Raw genomic sequence first — 24205 nt, 5'->3', positions numbered from 1 at the left:
TTTTTCAGTAACATATGCGCAGTATTAACGGCTCATCAAGTTGGACACGTCCGATAGAAACCGTTCTTGATTCAGGACAGGTATTCATTTTATCGGTGACTCTGGAATACCACCAGTATGTTTGTTGCGCATGCTCAGCAGGCGCGGAGCTATGGGCGGGCCTGGGTGGGCCTGGGCCCGCCCAGATTGACAGCTGGCCCGCCCAATCAGAAATGTAAAAAATACTACTCTGTATAGTTAGACATGTATACTACTTTATGTGGTGTAATTTATCTATTGCATGTTATGTTAAAAACAGTAAAATTATAAGTAAGCCTGATAACTATTTAAAAACTATTAAAGCAGTTGAATGTTGCGTTATAATGAAATATTCCCGAGCAGCTTTCAGCCATGATCACTTTGAGAACTTTTTTTGCAAGCAAGTAGAAAACGTATTTTGAATAACAACACGTTATAAATATGTGCTGCACGCTTTCCTCTCAATAACATAAACACACAACAAATATGACAGCGGGGTAAAAAAATAGAAAGAAAACATCTGATCACAGTGATGTTGTTTGATATAGCGATATAGCAGCACTATAAGTCACGCCACGTTTATTGCTACACTTTATACAATATAGCCTATTGCTTTTAAACAACAAATAGCCTATCATAACAACCTATAAGCCTACTGTGTAATTGAGACATTAATTTAAGAAATGCATTAAAGCAGAAAGACGTAGGCTGCGGAAATATAGTGGGTTCACTTCAATCCACACCACAGACGTTCTTGGTTTGCTTCTTATTTATTAAATCGAGGCAATTGTTTGATCAAGCATTGATTAATATTAAGATACAATTTATACAAAACGAAATTCACTTTAAAGAAAGTCTTTCTACAAAACAAACCTCGCAAAATCGCTTGCCCGACGTCCATTACGGGCTATGGCGAATTCCTGTCGGGCTAAAAAAAAATGATGCGCCTTGGCCGTCGGGCGGAGGAAAAAATATTGTAATGTGTTTGCATTCTCTCAGATTTAGTTAGGTAATTATGTTGTATGTAATTCGGCGTCATCTTGTTAGCCATTACTATCCTCACTAACAAGTGAAACTGTCAGAAAATGAAGTGAAAGCATGAAATCCATTATCCCTTTCGTTCACGTCTGATATGCGCGCTCCTCGGCTCCGCTCTTCACGAGTAGGCTTGCTCTTGTGCTCATCAAAAAGTATATTAAATGTTTATTTATTTGTCATTTCGTTTAACCTCAGAGTCTAACATTATTCTAGCAATTCCCTTTTTCTTTCTTTATTTAGTAAGTTAACTTAAATATGTGAGAACGAAAATATATTTTTAGTGATTTGCATGAAGAGAATATGATGTTAGAAGCTTCATTTTAAGCATTTAGTAGCCGTATTTATTTAAACACTTTAATAGGTTATTTAAAAAAGTATAAGGTTTTTTTGGGTTCATTTATATTTCCTGTCACTGTGTGCAGGTTCTTTTTTGTAGGCTATGAGAGCCCAATTTTTTTTACCAAAAAGGCTTAATAAATGTCACGTTGCATTACAATTTAAAGTATCAATAATGTCAAAAATGTGACGTGCAGTTCGGGTGTGTGTGTATGCGGTTTAAATTAGTGTTCTGGAGTTTTGACGAATTTTATAGACTTGTTATAGTTTCTTATTCAAAAGTGACACCCATAGATTCAGGCCCACCCGGACTTAATCCATGCCCACCCATATGTCACGTTCTGCATCCGCCACTGATGCTCAGTATCAACAAAATTCACCATGTCTCGGTTCAGTCAGTGATACTGTTGGGGAGAGCTTCTAAGAGTTAAGATACCGATTACTCTCTCAATTAGAATCGGAATGACTGTCGAGCACATCTGAAAGTGAGTAACTTGTTGATCATTGCTGTCTCGAGACACAAACTTTTTAAACGATTCAGTCCGATTAGGTGTACTGATTCAAGTCGTTTACTGAAAAGAACAAGTTCAAAAAAACGATTCGTTCACGAACTGGACATCACTACCTGGTACTAGAGCTCAAATGCAAAGACATGCTCAATCACACACACACACGTGCACACACACGTACACACACGTGCGTGCACACACACACACACAAACATGTCAGTCAAATTTCTGTGTCATTTTGTAAAAACATACATTTCAAAATGCATCAAAAACTACAAAATTCTACTATTTGAAATAATATTTATTTGAAATGTCCTTTCTTATGTTTATATAAACATAAATTCACAAAATGTATCACTAAACTAGTAAAATGTGCAGTTGGCCACATCCTGAAAAAAACAGCATCAAACCAGCATAGACCAGCATGGGAATTATGCTGGTCTATGCTGGTTTAGCTGGTGGTCACAGCATACAAGCACCAAAACACAACATTTGCTGGTATGACCAGCATGGGATGCTGGTGCTAATGCTGGTTTAGCTGGTAATAATGCTGGTTTAGCTGGTGCTAATGCTGGTGCTGATGCTGGTTTAGCTGGTGTTCACTAGCAAACCAGCACCAAAACAAAACATATGCTGGTCTTGCTGGTATGCTGTTTTTTTCAGCAGGGTGAATTGCATGGGTCTTTATGGGCCTCTGCTGGTCAAAATGATTTATTTCCTAAACTGTAATTCTTTTTTTTTTAAACAGCAGATGGACGAATTCAACACATAACATCTAGATCAATATCTAAAAACAATTTAAATCAAATTTAGATCATAACTTATGTGAATTTTTCATTTAGTGGTAAACCAGGGTTAAGCCTGTATTCACTACATGTCTCTAACTGGAAGAAATTTTGGCAGCTAAATTAACACAAAACGTGCTTCTGTTCCAATATTTATGTAGGTGGAGGGCCGGCGTCAAGGGGGGCATTCGCCGGCCGTGCCCCCCCAAACAGGTTGTTGTGCCCCCCTACATGTTTTTTATTAATTTAATATATATATCAAGAATAATTAAAATAAATTAAACATTGAATGTTTCATGACTTTTAATGTAATCAAATAAGGAAAATATAGTGGATATATGTTATCTTTAATTAAAATAGACCAGTTTCTCTGATTGGTTGTATTGCAGCGTCTCATACATAAGTCTTTAGCATTTGTGACTTGATACTAGCAACATGTTTTTTTCACGGCATTTTATGGATCGTGTAAAATAATATGGATATTAGAACATTTAGAACGAACAAGCACCGCCTGCTCCATCTGACTTCATGCAAATACCGATTGGCTCAAACTTAGAGATTATAGGTTGAGGTGGAATTTTCAAATCTACAGGACACTGTTTTTAGGAAGTTTAATGTTCGTACACGCCGGCTTCAGCTATTTTGAAGGTAAGTTAGCGTTGTTTTAATTTACGTAAGCTTAAATGCAAAGTGTGGCTATAGACGGTTAACAGCATTACGACGTGATTATTATGGTAAAGCGGCTTTTAGGACGCAGTGTGCGCTGCGCTATGAAACCCATTTATTTCAATGGTTTGATGTTGCATCGAGCAAAGCGCAGCTTGCGCTCACGCCGCGGTCAAAGTTTAAAGGGGGGGGGGGGGGTTCAATGGTATTTTAAGCATTCTGACTTATTAACACGGTTATAGAGTTGTTTCCTCATGCTAAACGTAGGCAAAGTGTCAAAAAAGCAGTTGGACATGTTACAGAGTATTTCTGTGCCGAATGCACTTCGCCAGAGTTCATACAAGTTTCGGAAAGTTTTTTTCGATTACAGGTCCAACTGACGTTTCAGGGGTTTTCTATACGTATCACTTCTTTATATGGGCACTCCCCCCGGAACCCCCCCCAACCCGTCAATCAGCGGAAGATGCTAGAGCTTGCAAACAACTTATCACGCGACTCAGCTTTATTTAATTTCAAAACTCAACAATGGCACGAAAGAAGAAGTGTGTTTTTGGATGTAAGGAGAAGAAAGTCAGCCTTATGAAAACAATGGATATAGTTTATTATCTGGGGTAGCAGCGGAGTTTTGCTTGTGTGTTTGATGCATTGGATTTTCCAAACCGGGTCATGAGTTGCATGCGGTAAGTAAGACTTCTGTCTTATGTTGAAAATTGGTGCGTGCATATTATATAAATGACACGAACATGTAGTGAATCATAAGTTAAAACAGTGTTGTATAGTGTTGCACGACTCGTACTCGCTCCTCCCGGGGTAGTAACTCCTCCTTCTTCATTTTTTCGTACGTTATCGGAAAGATTCTGTAAAGCTAATCTTTCTTTAATAAATGTGATTAAACCAAAGACTCTTCGGAGATATAAAGGATGTCATACTACTCTATAGGTACTCCAGATTAACATCAGAAATGCAGAAACAGCGTGTGTTACGTGAGCTTTAAAGTAGTTTAACTTTTGCACATAGTTTGTGATCTTTTGCACTTTATACAGGAAATGAGCTGACAGTCTGTACCAGTTGTATGAGTGTGTGCTTGCACTGTGTTTGTTGTTTTAATGCCTTGTTTTTGCAAGTTATTGTTGCTATTGCGTGCCCTCCTTTGGAAGCCACGTGCCCCCCTTTGGAAGCCACGTGCCCCCCTGTTAGTTATGGTCTGGCGCCGGCTCTATGTAGGTGACTGGTTGTCCATTTAGCATTCTTTGTGTGATCATTTAAAACACATATTTAAGACCTGTTTACTCATGATGTGACAATTATTTGTACAGTGACTGTTGCATAAAGTACATCAAATATACATAAAGGTGGACACACATACTTAATAGAGCTTCAAAATAAAAAATATAAAAATTGGACAATTAAGGATGTAAACCAGTTTTAATCAGGGGCTCTTTAATACTAATAATGAATATTTTGTGCAATAGTATAACTACATTCAAAGCAAAACAAAGGATAATCTTCCACATTATGCGAAACCACTACATTAGCTAGCACTACAATACTTGTATTAAGGTATTTTAAAAACCCTTGCACAAGATTCCTAAATCAGCCAAACTATATGCCAAACTATATTGTTACACTTAGTGGTTAGATATAAGTATATCAAACACAAAACAAGCAATATATGCATTGTTTACAAAATATCTTTTATGTTAGAATATACCTCATCATATAAATGATAACTTATTTTACATATTTTTGTAGGAGGTCAATTGCACCTCCATGTGCTGCCTCGCCTTCTGCACCTCCATGTGCTTCCTCCAGCTTGTATTGGCTTTTGAAGAACCCAGCCTTGCACAGGGAGAACAAATACATAACAAGAAAATACACATGATGCAAACATTGAACATAAAGGAATAGTTCAAATAAAAATTGAATTGAGCGTTGGTGCAGGAAATGCGCTAGTTGAAAAATATTAACTTTGGCGGATATTCTCCCTGCGTTAACCAGTCAGGAGCTTGCTCTAGTAGTGACATGATTTCAGTTGCAGAAACCCCTCACATGACGCGGATTTCTGCGTGAATGTCTCGAATGACTGCAAGGGTTTGCAGTGTGTTACGGCTCTGAGGTGGCTTTGTTTCGTCTTTTACATGGCACAAGAAATGGATCAGAAAGCAGCAGTAGGAGCGCGTGATCACGTGATTTCCCTGTTAGACGTTTTTCTTAATTTTAGTTCTAACATGCATAAGTTGGCTAAATGGTAATGTTTTGTTAGGATTAATTCTGTATATTGTTTAGTTTTTTGCAATGTCCTATTTTTTTTTTTTTGTAGTCAAAAAAGTGAATACACTTAAAAATTCTGTTAGGAAGGACAAATATTAAAAGTATTTAGCTGTGCTTATTTGTCTAAAACACATCCTCAATTATGTATATTTCAAATACAGTGCATGTGAGCAAGATGATGTAAAATAGGGGAGTCTGCACGGGGTGTTTATTTTGAAAATTGACAGGATATTTGACTTGTATTTTGTATTTACGGAACGGCTTTGACGCGGCACACGTCAAAAATAATCTCTAGCGAGGCAGCGCGGAGAGCAGCTTCTGGGATGCTTTTGAAACGTGCTGCGGTGATCTAGTATAAACACAAGCGTTGACTAGAATGAACGGGATCAGTTCTCGGAGCCGTAATGCGCCGTAGACTGGTGCACTGTAAATGTTCAAGCGTCCAACTATGTGTTAATAGCGAGTTTTTGCCTCCTCTACCACGTCTGGTGTGAACGCACAGTAAGGGTGAATGAATAAAATAATAATTAAGAACTATTTCTTTAAAAAAAGTATTCTTTTAATCAACAGTTATATACATACTTAGAGAGAGCCACTGTGATGAGGCCAAGTAGCATTAGTCCTCCTGTGACCCCCCCGTGACCCCTATTGTGACCTTTTTAGTGAGGTTTGCCTCCTCATACACCTCCACTTGGGTAATAATCTAAACAAGAAAAAAACTTGATGAGTCCTCAATGAAATGGTTGTAACCTAAATCATTGTAATCAACATACATTAACCCTTTTCATAACATATATTATCTATAAATACTGTCTAACAGAAACAGCATATGTGGCAACATGTTTTTTTATTTTGCAAAAGTATTATTTTTTTCTTATTTTTCTTGTGGTGTCAGACAAGATGTCTGAAAGCTGGCAATGTTGTCTTTGAAGAAGGGATTTTAAGGCATTAAGGCATTAAAGCATCTGAATTCAGTGTTTGCTTCACTTATGGCCTTTTCAGATAACTTTATCTGATTTTATTTATCTGATTTTTGAAAGCAGCATTACTGTTTCCTCTTAAATGCCTTTGATATCCTACAATCCTGCAAACAGTTGCCACTAACTGCACCCAAAGTAACAGTTGCATAAACTGCTTAGACAAACGGCTTTGTCTAAGAGAGATAGAGATATGTATCTGTATGTGTATTTGTATATACATATGTGTGTGTGCGTGTAAAGGGGGCATAGGTTGGGGGCCCAATACATGGATATGCCTTGGGCCCCCAAATCACTTAATCTGCCCCTGGTCAAGTCAATTGTTTAGTGTTCTAGTTCTTGTCAAGTTCATTGTTTATTGTTAAGTATAGTCTAGTCTAGTCTAGTGGGTTTTGGTTTCTTGTTTTCATCTAATAAAGTCTTCAATGTTTTTTCTATCTCTGTCTGTGCTTGGGTTCGTTCCTGCCACCTCCTGACAGAACGATACCAGCATCAAAGAACCCAGCAGACAGAATAGACCAAGCTCACCGTTTATTTGGTCTCCACCTGAAGGAGGCCAATGTCAGGAATTTCGCGTTTGATTTCATGCAGGCAGCGAGGGGCTCAAGCTTCAAGGTGGCTGAGCTAAAGACAAATTTTAACCATTGCATCAAAGAGCCTCTCAAACCCAGCGAGCTGAGGATGCTGAGACCCCTGGGCTTTGAGGACATGGTGCGTTACATCAGTAAGTGGCCTGAGCCCAGGGTTTCAGCCAAGGCCGCACCCCCAGTCCCGATGCCCTTGATCCCGGAGGGTAGCTTCTTGAGAGTGTTGATGCTGGAGGACGCAGCTCTCACCCCGTTGATCGCCGAGAATTCTGTCCAGCCTCCTGACCTCCTAAGGAAACGCTAGATCCTCCACCTCCCCGGGTTAGTTATTTAAAGTGTACCAACCCAACCCATTTGTAATTATTGCCTGTCTGCCAATTTTTATTGTTTGTCATGTTCACCTGGTGTGTGTCTAGTGTTCAGTCTGTTCAGGGGGGGTTCTGTCATGATTCTGCCCTCATGTCCTTGTTTTTTCTCTAGTCTTGAGGCAGCGTCATGACAGACCCATGTTTTGTTTTAGAACACGTGGTCATGCTGTTTTGAAGTCAGACCACGTGTTTTACTTGTCTCGTCACTTTTACCCCACTCGCTTGTTTGTCTTGTTTGTCTTCTCTGTTCCCCTCATTAGTTCTCCCTATTTAAAGTCCTTGTGCTCTTTGTTCTGTCTGGTATCATTTTGTATTGTTCCTGTTCAGTCCTGATATCCAGTCTAGTTAAGTCCAGTCCTGTCTGTGCTTGGGTTCGTTCCTGCCACCTCTTGACACTTCCACTCTGATTGGACGACTGAGTGAAAAGTGACATTGATGAGCTCAGCGTTTCACCAAAAGTTTGAACATTTTTCAACTCTAGGCGCTAAAGTGCTGAGGGCGCAAAAATTGGCAAGTGCCGCTGCTCCAGGCAGACCACAACCAGCTGTTGGCGTTTTATAAAAGCATGACACTTCCTTTGAAAACAACTGAAAACATACACTGGCTGCAGGAAAAAAACATTTTGGTGTATGTACGGGGGCTTACAGTACTGCTTACAGTACTTTGGAATGAACCTACTGTAATGCAACTAATCAATTGCAGGATATGTTGAAGGAGCTGTCATTAATAACAGTTGTTTAAGTAGTTAAACTAAAATAAATATAAAAAACACTTACATTGCTATCTGCTCTGTTATTCATCTCAGGCAGAAGTACTGGTTTTAAGTCTTTTGTAGCTCCACTGGTGGATGGAAGCCCCTCAAATGTGAAAATTATCTGATTGGACAGTGGGTTCAGAGCATCTTCTGAAAAACGCTGTGTTAAAACAAGAAGTAATAAGGAATGTTATTCACATGTAGGGCGAATTCCAATCGAAAGTGAGCATCCCTATGCATTCCCATCGACAATCAAAGCCTTTGATGTGTAAACCCTCTAAAGGGATTTGCTCAATTGTGTCTCATAGTTTGGCCGTCAGGCGAATTTAAAATTAAAAACAATACGATTTATCTAGAACAACTGTTTATGCAGTATCCTTTTCCTGAAGGACCCTTCAAGTGTGCAAAAGTTTCTTAGTCCCAGGTTTTTGCTTTCACTCACTAACTTCAATGAACATCTAATCACATTATCAAGAAATATTACAGTGACGTGATGTTATGAACTCATTCTGTTTCCCTAGTCTCTAATTTTGAAGGTATTGTGGCCCAGACATGGGCTGTTTCTCAATATGCGTTCTTCAGCGATCTTGCGTCCTTGCTCTTCGTCATCATTAACTGTCGAAGTTCAATTCCAATTCTCAAGAACCCAAGTACAGAGAATGCATGAAAATACCCGGATGTGTTCTAGATATCGAGTGCAGACTTGCGCGTTGAAATCTGGGGAGGTCATCTGACCAACTGGAAGATTGCACACATCTCAATTCTCACAAGTGTGTTTTGTGTTCTTGCGACCTTTTGAGTTCGTTCTTCCAAGATCGCCTAGCAAGACCAATCTCCACGAGAACGTAAGTCCGTTCTTTGTGTTCTTGGAATTGAGAAACAGACAGAGAGTTCATAATTTGCCATCTCAGGCAGGGCACAGAGTTCAAAATCAGAGACAAGACTAGGGAAACAGAATGAGTTCATAACAGAGGCAAACATGACACAGATTAACACTAACAGCATTTACATTTAACGACGACAACAGACAACTGAGACACTGGGATTATATACACATGGGTAATCAGATAAAAGGACACACCTGGGAAACAATCAACACAAGGACCAATGAACAAAATTACTACAAATGACTACAGACATGGCAGACAGAACAGAACTTCAAAATAAGAGACAAGACTAGGGAAACAGAATCAGTTCATAAAACATAAAGCTTACCTCTATAAAGAAAGAATAACTGTTGCACTGTTTCACATTGCATTTAATGTTCATCTTATCTATGAGGGTAGGATTTTTGTTTGGGAAGTATGCTCGATATTTCTGTCGTTTGGCATCCAGTGTTATTGTGTATGTAATAATTGCAAACAAATCTAAAAAAATAATTTTTTTATCGAAAAAAGCAATGAGTAAAAACAAATATTAGACATACCACATTTAATATCAGACAGAATACTTAAAGCTAAAAAATATAAGGTGTGCCATTCTGTGAAAGCAAAATAACTTTCAGAGCACTAGAAACTATACTGTAGTATTTGTTATTAGTTTTTATATACCTGTTATATTATGTTTATATCCACTCATTTTCAGACACAATGTCAGCGTGTTATTCAATGGCTTTGTGCAATCTGTATTGTCACTGGTTGGGATTTGGGATGGATTGTAAGATACTTCGGTTTCCAAGCTCATGATGGGTCTGGACCTGAATCATTCAAATAAACCACAAATACACATACACAAATTTGTTGGCTGAATGTGTTTGTATATGTGTGCATCTGCATTTAATGCATTATTTTCTGTTTTCTGTCTAAAAGCAAAAACTGACCTGAGAAGATGCACTGTTCCCATTGATCCAACAGCAATGTCAACTAGGTTGTCTTCACTCTGGTCTAGAGAGGACTGGCTTAGTGAAATCCCAAAAAACTTCAGACCTGATCGAACTGATGATCCACTAATCCTCTGTCATTACACAATGAAATAAAGGAAGAATAAAAGCGATGAAGAATCATTCTTCTTGTCAGAGGATGAATGAGAGAACCTAATAAGTTGGTGCTTGGGAGTTTGAAATGTAGAAAAGTGATAAATTGTTAACCGAGTCTTTCACCACCATTTACAAACATACCGCAACTTTGTTTTCTTACCAATGCACTGTAAAACATACTTTGCTGTCTTAAATTTTTTTGTTGAATCAACTTGGATTTACAAGTCATTTCAACTTACTATTATTTATCTTGACTAGAGATGAGTTGTTATAACTACAGGTGAGTTGTTATAACTTATAAAATTAAGTTGACTTTTCTCAACTATATTTTATAAGTAGTGACAACTCATTTCTGTTGACATGACTTGTAAATCTGAGTTGATTTAACAAAAAATTTTAAGGCAGCAAAGTTTTTTTACAGTGTGGAGATAGTCGCACATTTTTGTGCATTATATTCTATTAAGCAAAACATCATTTTGGCTTGTATCTTGACTCTCTTTGTGAAGACAAGATTGTTTTATTACATATTTAACCACGTGCATCAAACAGGATTTCTTTATTCTGCCATTAATTCTGACTTTTTCAACGTTAACTACCGGTAATTAATATTCTCTTTTCACGGATACACCAGGTCCTCACACACCCCTACTGGTCACTGAGAATACTTGGTGATGCCGTATGGCCTAGTCAACACACCATCCGTTTTTCCAGGATTTCATGCACACTATTTTTAGAGATCTACTCAATCGCTTTGTGATAGTCTACATTGATGATATATTCATCTATTCCAGTGACCATGCCACCCATGTTCATCATGTTAAGGAAGTGTTGGAAAGACTACGGCAACACACCTTATTCGTTAAAGCTGAGAAATGTGAATTTCACAAGACCTCCATTAAGTTCCTAGGCTACCAGGTTTCCAGTCACGGAGTGAGTATGGACAAGGGGAAGGTCAAGACTATCCAGAACTGGCCCAAACCCATTTCAAAGATTTCTGGGGTTCGCTAATTTTTATCGTAGGTTCATCAACAACTTCAGTGTCATCGCATCCCCATTAACATCCGCACTAAAAGGTAAAACCAAGATGTTAATTTGGAATGATGAAGCAGATACTGCATTCAACACCCTGAAGAAAACTTTTGCCAAGCACCCATCTTAATTCATCCAAATCCAAATAAACCGTTTACTGTGGAAGTGGATGCCTCCTCTACAGGTGTCGGAGCTGTCCTATCACAGCAGCAAGGGGACCCGGCTCGTCTTCATCCTTGTGCATTCTAATCCTACAAGTTCAGCCCGGTGGAGAAGAACTACGATATCGTAAATCAAGAGTTGCTAGCCATCAAACTGGCCCTGGAGGAGTGGCGCCATTGGCTCGAGGGGGCACGTCATCCTTCCACAGTATTAACAGACCACAAGAACCTCCAATATCTGCGGGAAGCGAAGAGGTTGAATCCCCGACAAGCCAGGTGGCCTTTCTTCTTAACTTGTTTTGATTTCACCATTTCATATCGTCCAGGCAACAAGAATTGTAGGGCTGATGCCTTATCAAGACTATCATCTTCAGAGGAAGACACTGTGCCTCCTGAGAACATCCTACCTGCAAAGGTCTTTGTCTGTCCCATCAAATGAAGCAACGATGATACCATCTGCGAGACGCCGAACGCTCCGCCGAGCTGTCCAACTGGATTAACGTATGTACCCTTGCATAAGCGAACACCACTCATTACAAAGTCTCACGTTTCTCCAGGCACTGGTCACCCCGGCATCCAACAGACCCTCTCGTTGCTAAAACATCACTTCTGGTGGCCTAACATGGCAGAGGACATCCGAAGGTTCGTGAGGGGGTGTAAGGAGTGTGCAATGGCCAAGACACAAAAACATCTACCACATGGAAAACTCCGTCCTCTACCTGTTCCCTATCGTCCATGGTCTCATCTCGGGGGAAGATTTCACTACGGACCAGGGTTATTATAGTAAACGAAAACTATCACGAAAACTGAAACTATTAGTGAAAAAACATTTTAGGTTTCTAAAAACTAAAACTAAACTATAACTAAAATGTGGCCCTGCAAAACTAACAAAAATTTTGGAAAACAAAACTTGTGTTTTCGGTTTTTAAATGTTATTGGATCAGCAGTTGAACACGGAGTCACTCATATTACCAGATCATTAGCAAATGTTCAGCAGATGTTGCTGAATCATTAATGACCAATAGGTGGCAGACGAATGTCTATTAGAACTCCTGACCTGCACAGCAGCGTCACGTAATGTGTATGACAGTTAGTTTATTAAGACAACCTGTCTTCTGCTGGCAAACCATTACAATAACTGAAGAAGGTTTAATTATATCAATGTACTGTACACGGAAACATTTAAATGTTAAACATGGCTGACGGCGACCGCTTGCCTGGCAGTGTTAGCTGACGCTTTTTGGTTGCTATGATAAAGAATGTCCGCTGAACTTATCTGATATTCTATATGCTTTTGCGGATAATCAACAAATAATATTATATATTAATATTAGGTCAACAAATTATTGTTAGTACAACGATGTCTTCTCGTACAGAAATGGACACTCGTAGACAGAACATTAAACTTTGCATTGATTTTCAGTTTTTGTGCACAGACATAAGTTTGTACAAGGAAGATGTGCTGATTCAATCTAAATTATCTGGGTTATTTTTAACCCGATGCTGGGAAAATATTGGACAAAACACATGTTAGGTTATAAATAGACATATGCTGGGTTGTTTCAATGCAATGCTGGGTTGTTTTAACTCATGTTTGGATTAACAACAACCCAGCATATGATTATTTATAACCAAACATGTATATTTATATATTTATATTATATATACCCAGCTTAAATAACCTAACAGAATTTAGAGTGTTGGTTGGTGTGGTATTTGTCCTGCCCTTTGATTGACAGAACAAAATAAAAAAACGCTTAGGTTACTCACGTAACCCCGGTTCCCTGAAATAACGGGAACGAAGCATTGCATCAGTTAGCTGGCGCTATGGGGGAGCGAAATCCCATCACGCCGTGCATACACAACGTACTGAAGTGCCTTACCGGAGAGACACTGCGTGTGGCCCTATACCCGGCATATTCACAGCTTTAAAGCAAAAGTGTAAGCACCATATAAAATGTAAACACGAGGGATGCTACAACTCCTTGAAATGCATATCATAAACAGGATTACTACCTAGTGATCTGACTTTGGACAGAGCGCAGCACTCTGCACGTGCGCGAGAGTGAGGGAGGCGCAAAGATGCAGCGGGTTTAAACAAAAGGGATAGTTTGCCTTAGCTCGCATGAAACGCATTAAACTGAACAAATACATAAGGATTACTACTTTAGTTCATGTTTAGACTTCGGACAGATGCGAAAGCGCGTGCACATGCACGTGAGACAGAGAGAAGCGCAGCTGCTTATGATGCTGGATTTATTTCAGATGCTATGAGTCCAAGACACGCGCATTAAGTCCGACCAAGACACGCGCATTAAGTCCATGTGCATTAAGTCCATGTGCGTGCAAGAAGGAATCCTCTCTCCACAAGCTCTCGCGTTAAGTGAAGCCCACAAACCCCCATGCGAGTTGTGCAATGTGCATGTTAATGTTAAACTATAATAATAATAAATAATGCCATATAATTTTTGTCTTAAAAAAAAATGTAAAAGTCGAGAATCGGATCGAATCGTGGCCTTAGAATCGAAAATGTAATCGAATCGAGGATTTGGAGAATCGTGACACCCCTAGCTCTAACTTATAGGACATAGCTCATAGAGGGGCGTGAGCCAGTGCGAAGGTTTCAACGATCCATCTAAATAACCACTGTTAGCAACAGACATACGTAGTGAGTGATCTGCGAAGCTCACGAACGGCCGATCTGACTATAATATGCGGCAGAACGGTTCGTAGCGTGGGATTATACAGATACCACAATAGTGTGAACCCAGGTGCGCCCTCGAGCGCATCGGGATGCATATAGGTAGTATTATACTGCACAGATCGGTGAGCTTTCCAAGCTCGCCGTAATGTGTATTGACTATAAATTGCACGGGCACAGGTAAACACTTGAGTACATCGTGAATGCATATAGATGAATCAGAGTGTTATAATGCACAGGCCGGCAAGATTCTCGAGCGCGCCGTCATGTGTTCTGATAATAAATTGTTCGTACACGAGTGAACCCTTCAGTGCACCGTGAATGCGTATAGATAAATCAGTGCACAGAATGCGCCGTGAATGTGTACAGATATGATTGATGAACGTAACGGTAGGCACCCAACGCACCGTGAATGTACACAGATGAACAACAATGTATGTATGTGTCACAGCCGTGTATACAGATGAGCTTTTCCGAGCGCATCTTTAGTGTATACCAAAATGTTATAGCGTGCATATGTGAGCTTCTCTAAGCGCATAAATAACCTTTATTGACAGGTGCGCTAGTGAGTGATCTGTGACGCAGATGAACAGCTGATCGTTTGATGTACGTCAGATGTATCTGTCATACAGGACCTTGGACAGTTCCAGAGTGCTGTGCCTCGGGCACCGTCCGCATTTGAGAAATGACAGGCTTATGAATAAAGTGAATGGTCGGTCGTAAGAGTGTGGTCCGCTGTTATCGCCGGCATCCGCATCTGAGAGATGACAGGCTTGTAAGTTAAATGAATGGTCAGTCGTAAGAGCGTGGTTTGTTGTTATCACCACCACATAGATAGGTAGGGGGAGAGAGCCGCTGTAAAGTGTTCCACACACAATTCGCGGGGGGTTTATACTTTTTGCTGTCACTAGACAGAATAGATCAGACTTTGCATAAGGACACCTCGCGAAAGGGGTCCTAGCAGCTCGTGTCAACGTGTCATAAGGCACGTAATGTAGGTCGTGTCTTACGGATGCAATCTCTGCACGCCCATCGTAACGGGTTAATATGTCTGCATCTTGGTCGTTTAAGCATGAGATGCATATCACTCTGATTGAACATAGCTTATAAAGCGATGCAATGAGCTTATAAAGGAGATGACTCGTCAGCTTGTACAGGGGGCGAGATCTCAGTCTGGTTCGGTAAATGAAACCACTGTAGTTTGCCTGACCGCATTATCACAATAACATGGTCGAGAGTGCTGCAGTGCTAAAATCATCCCCTTAATGGACCGTATGTACAGTACAAGGTGATTGATATGAGACAAATGGGCATGCCACGCGCCGAAGGCTGATTGCCGTCGTAAAGCGTGTTCAACCCACAGCAGATGCTTGCAAACTCGTAATGATAGCACTTCATGCAGCTGTGTGTAACTTAAAGCATAAGCTTCCCGGCCGTCAGCTCGGGGCGGAACCTTTGCTTAGTCAAACAGAAGTGGTCTTATGAACAGAATGCCACGATATTCAGCTTTCCGGGGGATCGTTATAGGGGTACGTGAGCCCGTCTTAAACGAGATGCCGCGCGTCTGACTGTGCGCGCTCTTTGAACTCGCTTTCCGAGCGTCATAAACGAAACTTATTGTGGCGGGTAGCAAGCTCACTTGAGGTTGATATTACCCTTAATATCTCCGAGTATTGGAGCGGAGGTGTGAGCGTCTTCGGATCCGCTGATATAAATTATCTATATTGCCGAAAAATGTCATAAACTGCTTGGTTGTAAGCCTTTGAGTGGCCGTCCGGAGAGGGCGCGATTCAAATGCTTGGAGCCATGAAAAAGTCTGAGGCTGCCGTCTCTCTAGGAAGAGAAAATAACAGCCATAAGACCGTGCTCGTTTGTGCCGTCAGTATCGCAGCGGAGAAACTGAGGTGGGCTGCGAGCGAACTTGTCAGGTGTTAGAGACACTGTACAGCTGTGTAGTGTCAATACACAGTATATGGCCAAACCGGGTTTTTTTTCCCGGCAAGCGTCGATACATTTATGGACGGCGGGCCGTGTGTGCGTATAACTGACTGCTTGGCGGGTAAGGCGAAAAAGTGTTTGGAGACACCGTACAGCCGTGGGGTGTCAATACATAGTATAGTAAGCACGGAAATTGCTCTTAGAGGAATTCAATACCATTCGCCACTATAGTGAGGTCGCATAACGGACAACATTACACAGTATGTTTTTTGGATAAATAGCACACAGAAAACATTTCAGGGCAGTCCAGCCGAGGCGCGACTTAACCCTTCCTCTCCCACACAGTTCATTCTCTGTCGACGCAGCTGTGCTGCGAAGACCAAAGCTCGGCCGTTCAGGTGCACAAGCCTCAGTAGTGACGGTGACCAAAACGGCTCACAGAACAGAGCAGTATGTCTAGGTGGTTTAATGTCAGACTGGACCCATCACAGACAGGAAGTCTGCCGTGAGGCCCGCGGTTTTGCCGTTTATTAAAAGGGCAGAAAAACCGGGTAACGTTATATATGAATGTACCAATATTCAGTGCACTGATATAGGACGGGACTGAATAAAGGGAGGTATTCGGGCCTCAGTATATTATAAACAAATTCGTTCTGCCTCTGATTCCGTCTCAAAACCAGAGAGAAATGACCGGGCAGACGAATAGTGAGCTCTACCGAAGTGAGACAGACTCAGGCCGGTTAAGCTCTTATAATAAGTGTTCTTTGTGCTCCAATAGCGGCGGGTCCGCCCTATCGAGCAGACGAATGAGATTGCGCCACTCCAGGAGGGAAGGGGCATGAAGCTCTGTAATCGTTGAACACTAGACAGCTGCATTTAGAGGCAGCGAGCCGTGAGAACTCTAAGAAGCCGTTAAGAGACCTCACCACTACGGGGAAAGGAGAGAGGGACTCCGGGAGCGTAGAGCACGAGTGGCTGTGCTATGACAGGGAACAGGGGCAGACCCACCCGTGTTTCTTCTCGTATGCATCTATCTTAGTTCTACGGTTCCCCCGCTTGTTCATCTCAACAAGAGAGGAACGGCAGAGGGGAGCAGCAACACAGATAGAACAGCCATGCGTCGTATGAACGGTATCACCCGATGCACTCGGGGGATTCATATGAATGTGCCAGAGATCTCTCCACTGAATGTGAGAGGAGCGAAGGGACTCTGTGAGTGTAAAGCATGAACGCTTGCGTTGTGACAGAACACAAGGGGGGTTAGCCCGTGTGTGCTTGTCTATGCATCCATCTAGTCTCATGGCTCACCGTGTGTTCATCCCGGCGAGAGAGGAACAGCAGGGGGAGCACGAAACATAGATAGGACAACCGATGCATATAGCATGGTCCCCGCGTGGGAGGTGCCAGACCGGTGACGCGCTCAGGGGAAATTCATAGCGAGGCTCACTCGAGCTGCTGTGCTGGACGCTATTACAACAGAGCCTGCTCTTTTAGCTTATAGCTTTATATATAAAAATATTGATCTTACTGGGCGGCCGCAGGGGAGACCTCGTCAGGCATGTGTCCGCTGCACCAGTCTCGTACCACGGCAAGCGAATGCTATCTTCGGTTCTCGGGCGGAAAGCGCCAGGGGAGACGCTAGACCTTGATTCTGCTATCTTCGGTTCTCAGCCGGAAAACGGCGGGGGAAGACGCTAGGCCTGGACTCCGCTGCAGGGCTTGTGTCGACGGCGAGGTAAGGCTTCTTCTTCTTCGGAGCAGCGAGAGGTTCGCGCTGAAGGAGAAAATTAATGAACTCTTGATGCTTGACCCGCACGTATATAAGGACGTGTGCATCCCACGCGCGGGTTCAAACGTCATTGTTACCCATTACATGTTAACCAACACACTTTAACCAATAGGCTTCAATCGCGGAGTAAACAGGAGTTTCCCCCATAGCGTCAGCTAACTGATGCAATGCGAAGTGAACCGTATTGAAAGGGAACTTTTTTTTTAAATCTTATTCTCCTCTTATTTTCAACATTGCCAGATTTGGCAAGGTGTATGTCCACAACCATGATATTATGCTAAAGACTAAAACTATACTTAAACTAAATAAAAACTAAAAGTAATGATTTTTGAAAAATAGAAACGAAATCAAAACTATTTATGCACCACTTAAAAGAACTAAAACTAAACTGAAATAAAATAACACATTACAAAACTAATTGAAAATAAAAAGTAATTTTATTTTGAAAACTATAATAACCCTGCTACGGACTTACCCATTTCACAAGGTAACACTTGCATCTTTGTGGTGGTGGATCGATTTTCAAAAATGCTGAGATTAATACCCCTCAAAGCACTCCCCACTGCCATGGAAAGTGCAGAACTGTTATTTCAACACGTATTCAGATATTTTGGCATCCCAGAGGATATTGTTTCAGACCAGGGTCCGCAATTTATATCCCGAGTATGGAAATCATTCTTCAAACTTTTGAATGTTAACGGCCAGACAGAACGAAAGATCCAGGAAGTGAGTCGCTTCCTCTGAACCTTCTGCCATGACCACCAGAACTCTTGGAGCCAGTTTCTACCTTGGGCAGAGTACGCACAGAATTCCCTTCGTCAACAAACCACCTGCCTCACCCCATTCCAGTGCGTGCTCGGTTACCAACCGCCCATGTTCCCTTGGACCGAAGAGTCTGGGACTCAGCACACTATCACCTCCAGGTAGCGGTAAGACGTCATCAGTGGCAGGCGGATGCCAAACATAACTGGACACCCGACTTCAAAGTCGGGGACAAGGTATGGTTGTCAACACAAAACATCCAGCTCCGTCTGCCTTGCCGAAAGCTGAGTCCCAAATTTATTGGTCCATTTGTCATCATTAAGGAGGTCAATCCAATAGCCTTTCAGCTCCGTCTTCCCTCACACTATCGGATCTATCCAGGTTTCCATGTCTTCCAGTTAAAACCCTTTCGTCCTCCTGTCACTTCCTCTGTTTCCCCTACAGGACCTGGTGAGGAAACCCCCCCTCTTGAAGAAGACTTCACCATCTACACCGTCTGACAATTACTGGATTCCAGACGTAGAGGTGGGGGGCTGGAGTACCTGGTGGATTGGGAGGGCTTCGGTCCCGGAGAGCGATCTCAGGTACCTCGAGAAGACATCCTCGACCCTGAACTCCTTCAAAATTTTCACCACACACATCCTGACAAACCTAGCACCCAGACCCAGAGGTCGCCCTCCTCGACGTCGTGAGTCACAGCGGTCCTCGGGAGCCCACCTTCAGGGGGGGTACTGTCACGGATACACCAGGTCCTCACACACACATCACTTATTATCCCTGATCACAATCACCGGACTATTGATTCACTGCACCTGTCGTCATCATCATCACCCACACAATATAAGGCAGCCACAGACACACACTCTTTGTCCAGTCTCGTCTAAGCTACACTACTGTGAGCTATTGTGGACTAACCTGACTCTCTGTCTGTTATTCAGATTTATATTATCTTCATCGTCTTCTGTGGAGCCTCCAGAACCAGAGTGTGTGTCTGTGTTTCCCGATTGGATCATCTACAAGCCATATCATCTGCCATTTATCTTGTCATTCAGTATCATTTCAATAAACTGTTCCATCCTGCTTTAAATCTGTCTCCGTCATCCTCTGTACCTGACATCTCTATTGATTTTTAAATTTTATTCCCATTAGAGTAAAATAAAACAGAGAGATACAAAAATCCAACACTGTTACATCATCAGCCCATTTCTCTCAGTCTCTCACCTGTGAGTATGTTGAAATGATTCCTCTGGGCTTTCCATTAAAGATGTAGATGCTGCCTTGTCCATCATCTTCTAAAGGAGCTCCAATCACTAAATCATTGAAACCATCACTATTCAGATCTGCTGGACTGGCCAGCGACGCACCAAATCTCCCCCTCTGCCCTGCCATGCCCACAAGCACCATTTCCGAAAAAGTGAAGAGTGGCTTCAAGAACAGTGGGAGAGTAACATAAATTTAATAAACTATTTGGAAAATGTATAGATTAAATATAAAGAATATATTTACAGAAAAACAATACAGTTTTGTTTATATTTATTTTTGCCTTACCCGACATGAATAAGAATATACAAACACGTTGCCTTCTCTGTCACCCTCTCTGTATGTTGGTGCCGATACCAACAAAAAATCTGTATTGCTGTCAGAGTCCAGATCCACCACACACACTTCAGCTCCAAAATATGACCCATTCTGAGGCTAAGCACAAGGACATTTTGACAGTTTTAGTGTTTTTTAATGAGAATTGAATTAAAATTCTATAGGATTTTGTATGCCATGTATATATTTGTACACTGAAACATCTTCCAACAGTTTTCACATGTGGTGCCTCCTCCTGAAATTTAAATTATTTTGTGGATTCCAATAAATAAATAAAAGACTTTCCTGAGCTGGGAAGTCTGGTGAGGACATCAGCATCCCATACTGGAGTGCAGCATACAAACACAACATGTGCATACATTTATGCTATATATTTATGCCAACACTTCAGTTTTCAATTGGTCAGTCATTACTATAAAATAAATTATTTCAATTTCTTGTGACAAAAATACATTGTAGCTAGTATAAACATAATTTACCATCCACTAAAATCAAATTATAATTTTATTGTTCAAGAACATTTCAGATAGACTGTAGGCCAGAGGTTCTTAATCCTGGTCCTGGGGGTCCACTGCTCTGCATATTTTCCATGTCTCTCTTATCTGAGAGACTCAGTTTAATTCAATGATATCTTTACTAATAAGCTGATGATTTGAGTCAGCAGTGTTAAATAAGGAAGACATACATTTACATTTTAGCCATTTAGCAGATGCTTTTATCCAAAGTGACTTACAAATGAGGTAAACAATAGAAGCAATTAGAACAACACAAGAATAGCAATACATTAGTCTAATTAAACTAGTCTTATTTAAGAAAAAGTTAAAAAAAACACACAAGGTTATTTAACTATGTATTAGTAAGCCAGGTGTTGGTGGATGATTTGGGTATTTAGCAAATCACAAAGACGGTGTCAGGAAGGAGTCAGAGAGAGAGAGGGAGAGAGAGAGAGAGAGAGAGAAAGAGAGAGATAGAGGATTCAACTGCAAGTAAAAGTTTATTAAGTCCACCAAAGAGTTTAGATCATAAAAAGAGGGAGGAGAGAAACGCAATGACAGGTGATGATTGTGTTTTACAGTATGTATGATTTTGACATCTATCGTGTGTCAAAAATATATTGTATGATGAACAACCTTTGGAGAATCCAGCGTCAGTTTGTCTTTTTGAATGGCGTTTACGTTTGAAACAACAACTTGTCCTTTATTCTCGTGTCTTGGGGCTCCCAGAATTGCGTAGTTGATTCCTGACACTGTTGCTATAGCCATTGAATAACCTTAAGACAAATGTGAACATAAAAGTCAGCTTTTTTCATAAATCTCTTCCAAACATTAGTGTGTAATGTTGCTGTTTGAGCATAAATAATACCTGCAAAATGATAAAACTCAAAGTTCACTGTCAGGCGATATATTTTCTTAAATGTCAAGTTGTGTTTTCAGATTGTTTATGGTGAAATTGTTTTTGACTGAAATTTGGACATATGCGGCTGCCCCGAGAATTTTCGGGTGTTTCTTGTATCACCTCCCATCTCTACAATGGGTGTATATGTGCACTGGAACAATCCTTCCTAAAATGCATTAAACTTTCGTTTACAAAGACGTAAAACTCACCGAGTGGTCAGGGCTGTTCACTGATATCCTCACACAAAAATCGCTGCAAAATACGCATTCCAACAGGTTTTATCGTATTTTTGCCAACTCCATTGACATGTATTAGATGTGCTGTGAGGTATGGTATTACTCCGCGCCGGGTACTTTTTTTCTATTCTTGCAATTGGCACACACTAAACACAGGACGTCGGATAGACGTGCAGATCATGTCTATTTTGGGTCAGCTGGTCCATGACCAAGTCTGGACATCTATTTGATGTCCAAACTAGGTTCACTATTTGGACGTCCAACCATAACCCTACTTGGACATCATTTACGGGCAACATTTGACGTTTGAACTGGGTAATTTTGTGGACGTCATTTGGACATCATATTTACGGGCAACATTTAGCGTTTGAACTGGGTGATTCTTTGGACGTCATTTGGGCGTCTATGACAGACCTATGTCTATATTACATGACTAGGCCTTTAAAAATGCGCAGTGGGCAAAGGCGGATTAGCGTCAACACCTGGGCTGGAGTGTCTATTATTCAAGCTCTCAACAGAAGAATATACGGGTTTGAGGCGTTTGGAAAAATAGGTCCACAAGTTAACAACGAATGCTAAAACAGCTGTTGGAAAGCATCTTTTTCAGCGAATTTTGTGTGAGCATATCAGTGAACATCCATGACCACTCGGCGAGTTTCACGTCTTTGTAAACGAAAGTTTAATGCATTTTAGGAAGGTTTGTTCCAGTGCACCTATACACACATTGTAGAAGTGGGAGGTGAAACACAAACACCCGAGGATTCTCGGGGGAGCTGCATATGTCGAAATTTCAGTCAAAACCGTTCTATTTCATCATAAACAATCTGAAAACAGGGCTTTAAGTGTAAAATACCGAACTTGTCCTTTAAACAGAATTCCCCTTTCAAAGCCTACAGCAAACGGCCGGTTTGGACTACAGTCCTCTACTTCCCGGTTGAATGTAGTCAATAAAACAGTTTTTGACTAAGCCCCGCCCACAGGAATACGTCAGTTGCCAGCTAAGCTCAAATGGCTCTGGCTTTAAGCTAAGCTGCTATCGAATCACAACACACTAAACAAACTACACAATCAGAACTTGATACTTATTTCTGAAGGAGGAACTTCACAGAACAAGGAAGCCATCAGCCTGTTTTGAGGACCGTGAAAACATGGCTATAAAAATTTTGTGACACATGCGTTTTTACACGTGTTATATTGCGCACTGTAAACACAATCAAGGCTTCAAAAACACAGTAAGGAACGGGACCTTTAATAAAGTACAAGAGGCTTATGAATACATTTAAGGGTGCTTCTCACTGTGCTAATAATATCCTTTAGTCACAGTATGGCTATGTTTACTATATACCTTAACAGATCCTTGAGTGCATAACTGCTTTTATTAAATAAATATAACCATATAATAAAAATATTAAGAGCACAAGAAAAATAATTACTAACAAAAGACTAAATAAGCAAAACATCTTTCCACTGTTTACTTCTATGGAATCTCCCCACAAAATGTGTGTGTGTGTGTGTGTGTGTGTGTGTGTGCGTGCGTGCGTGCGTGTGTGTGTGTGTGTGTGTGTGTGCATGCCTGGAATAGCCTTACCTAGATAGCTTTCATGCTCACTGCCTACTTGAAAGCTAGTATTTGAATTATATTCTTCATAGCCACCTTTCCACTGATTAGCTCCTACAGCATTTAATAACACACTTTGCTAAACAAAAACAAACTGAATTTAGATTTGGGTGACATACTTTAGACTAAATGTAACATTACAATTCTTTTTGTAATTATGTATTTATCATGCAATAATAATATTTACATATGATGTGAAAGCTGTGCTGAATCCATCCTGTTTAAACTCCAATCTGGAGGAATCATCAGTTGTTTTGTTTCCTGCAGTATAGAGGAATAGGAGTTACTAAATTTAAAACAAATAACTGCAAATTCATTCAAAGTTTTATGCACATATAAACTGATATAAACTTTGACAGATATTATCTTTATTTTTGTCTCCTGAGGTGCTGACATACCTTCAATGGCAATAATATAATCTTCCAGGCTTTTACGAATGTAATTTAATGCATTAAAGTCTGTCACTCTAAACACACCAGAATTTGGATCAGTAGCAATTGTCTTCAACTCCTCTCTTGCATTATAACTGTTGAAAGCACTGCCAACCTAGCATACAACAATAATTTTTTAAAGCATTAAATTCCATTATAAATGCAGTGATTCACATCAAGCAGAACAGCTTGTTATGAATGACAGTCACTTCTCCTGGTGCTAATAAGTCAGCCTTCAGAGTAGACCCTTCTTTCACATAAATCA

General features: G+C 40.8%; 1 protein-coding gene across 1 annotated transcript in view; it reads right to left on the bottom strand.

Moving 5' to 3' along the window:
- Positions 1-5023: 5023 nt before the first annotated feature.
- LOC129441632 (integrin alpha-M) overlaps positions 5024-24205 on the bottom strand; it is a 43929-nt gene continuing 24747 nt past the window's right edge. The window contains exons 9-20 of the mRNA XM_055201283.2: positions 23908-24055; positions 23697-23770; positions 23480-23588; positions 21391-21530; positions 20213-20359; positions 19886-20089; positions 10129-10262; positions 9860-10005; positions 9525-9676; positions 8332-8469; positions 6206-6326; positions 5024-5191 (exon numbers count right to left, since the gene is read on the bottom strand). Coding sequence (XP_055057258.2) covers positions 6240-6326; positions 8332-8469; positions 9525-9676; positions 9860-10005; positions 10129-10262; positions 19886-20089; positions 20213-20359; positions 21391-21530; positions 23480-23588; positions 23697-23770; positions 23908-24055 — 1479 coding nt within the window. The 3' untranslated portion in view covers positions 5024-5191; positions 6206-6239. The remainder of the gene's footprint in view (positions 5192-6205; positions 6327-8331; positions 8470-9524; positions 9677-9859; positions 10006-10128; positions 10263-19885; positions 20090-20212; positions 20360-21390; positions 21531-23479; positions 23589-23696; positions 23771-23907; positions 24056-24205) is intronic.

This window comes from Misgurnus anguillicaudatus, chromosome 2, assembly GCF_027580225.2.
Source record: "Misgurnus anguillicaudatus chromosome 2, ASM2758022v2, whole genome shotgun sequence".
Taxonomy (NCBI): domain Eukaryota; kingdom Metazoa; phylum Chordata; class Actinopteri; order Cypriniformes; family Cobitidae; genus Misgurnus; species Misgurnus anguillicaudatus.
The sequence above is the reverse complement of the archived record's forward strand: the minus strand, read 5'-3'. Positions and strand labels throughout refer to the sequence as shown.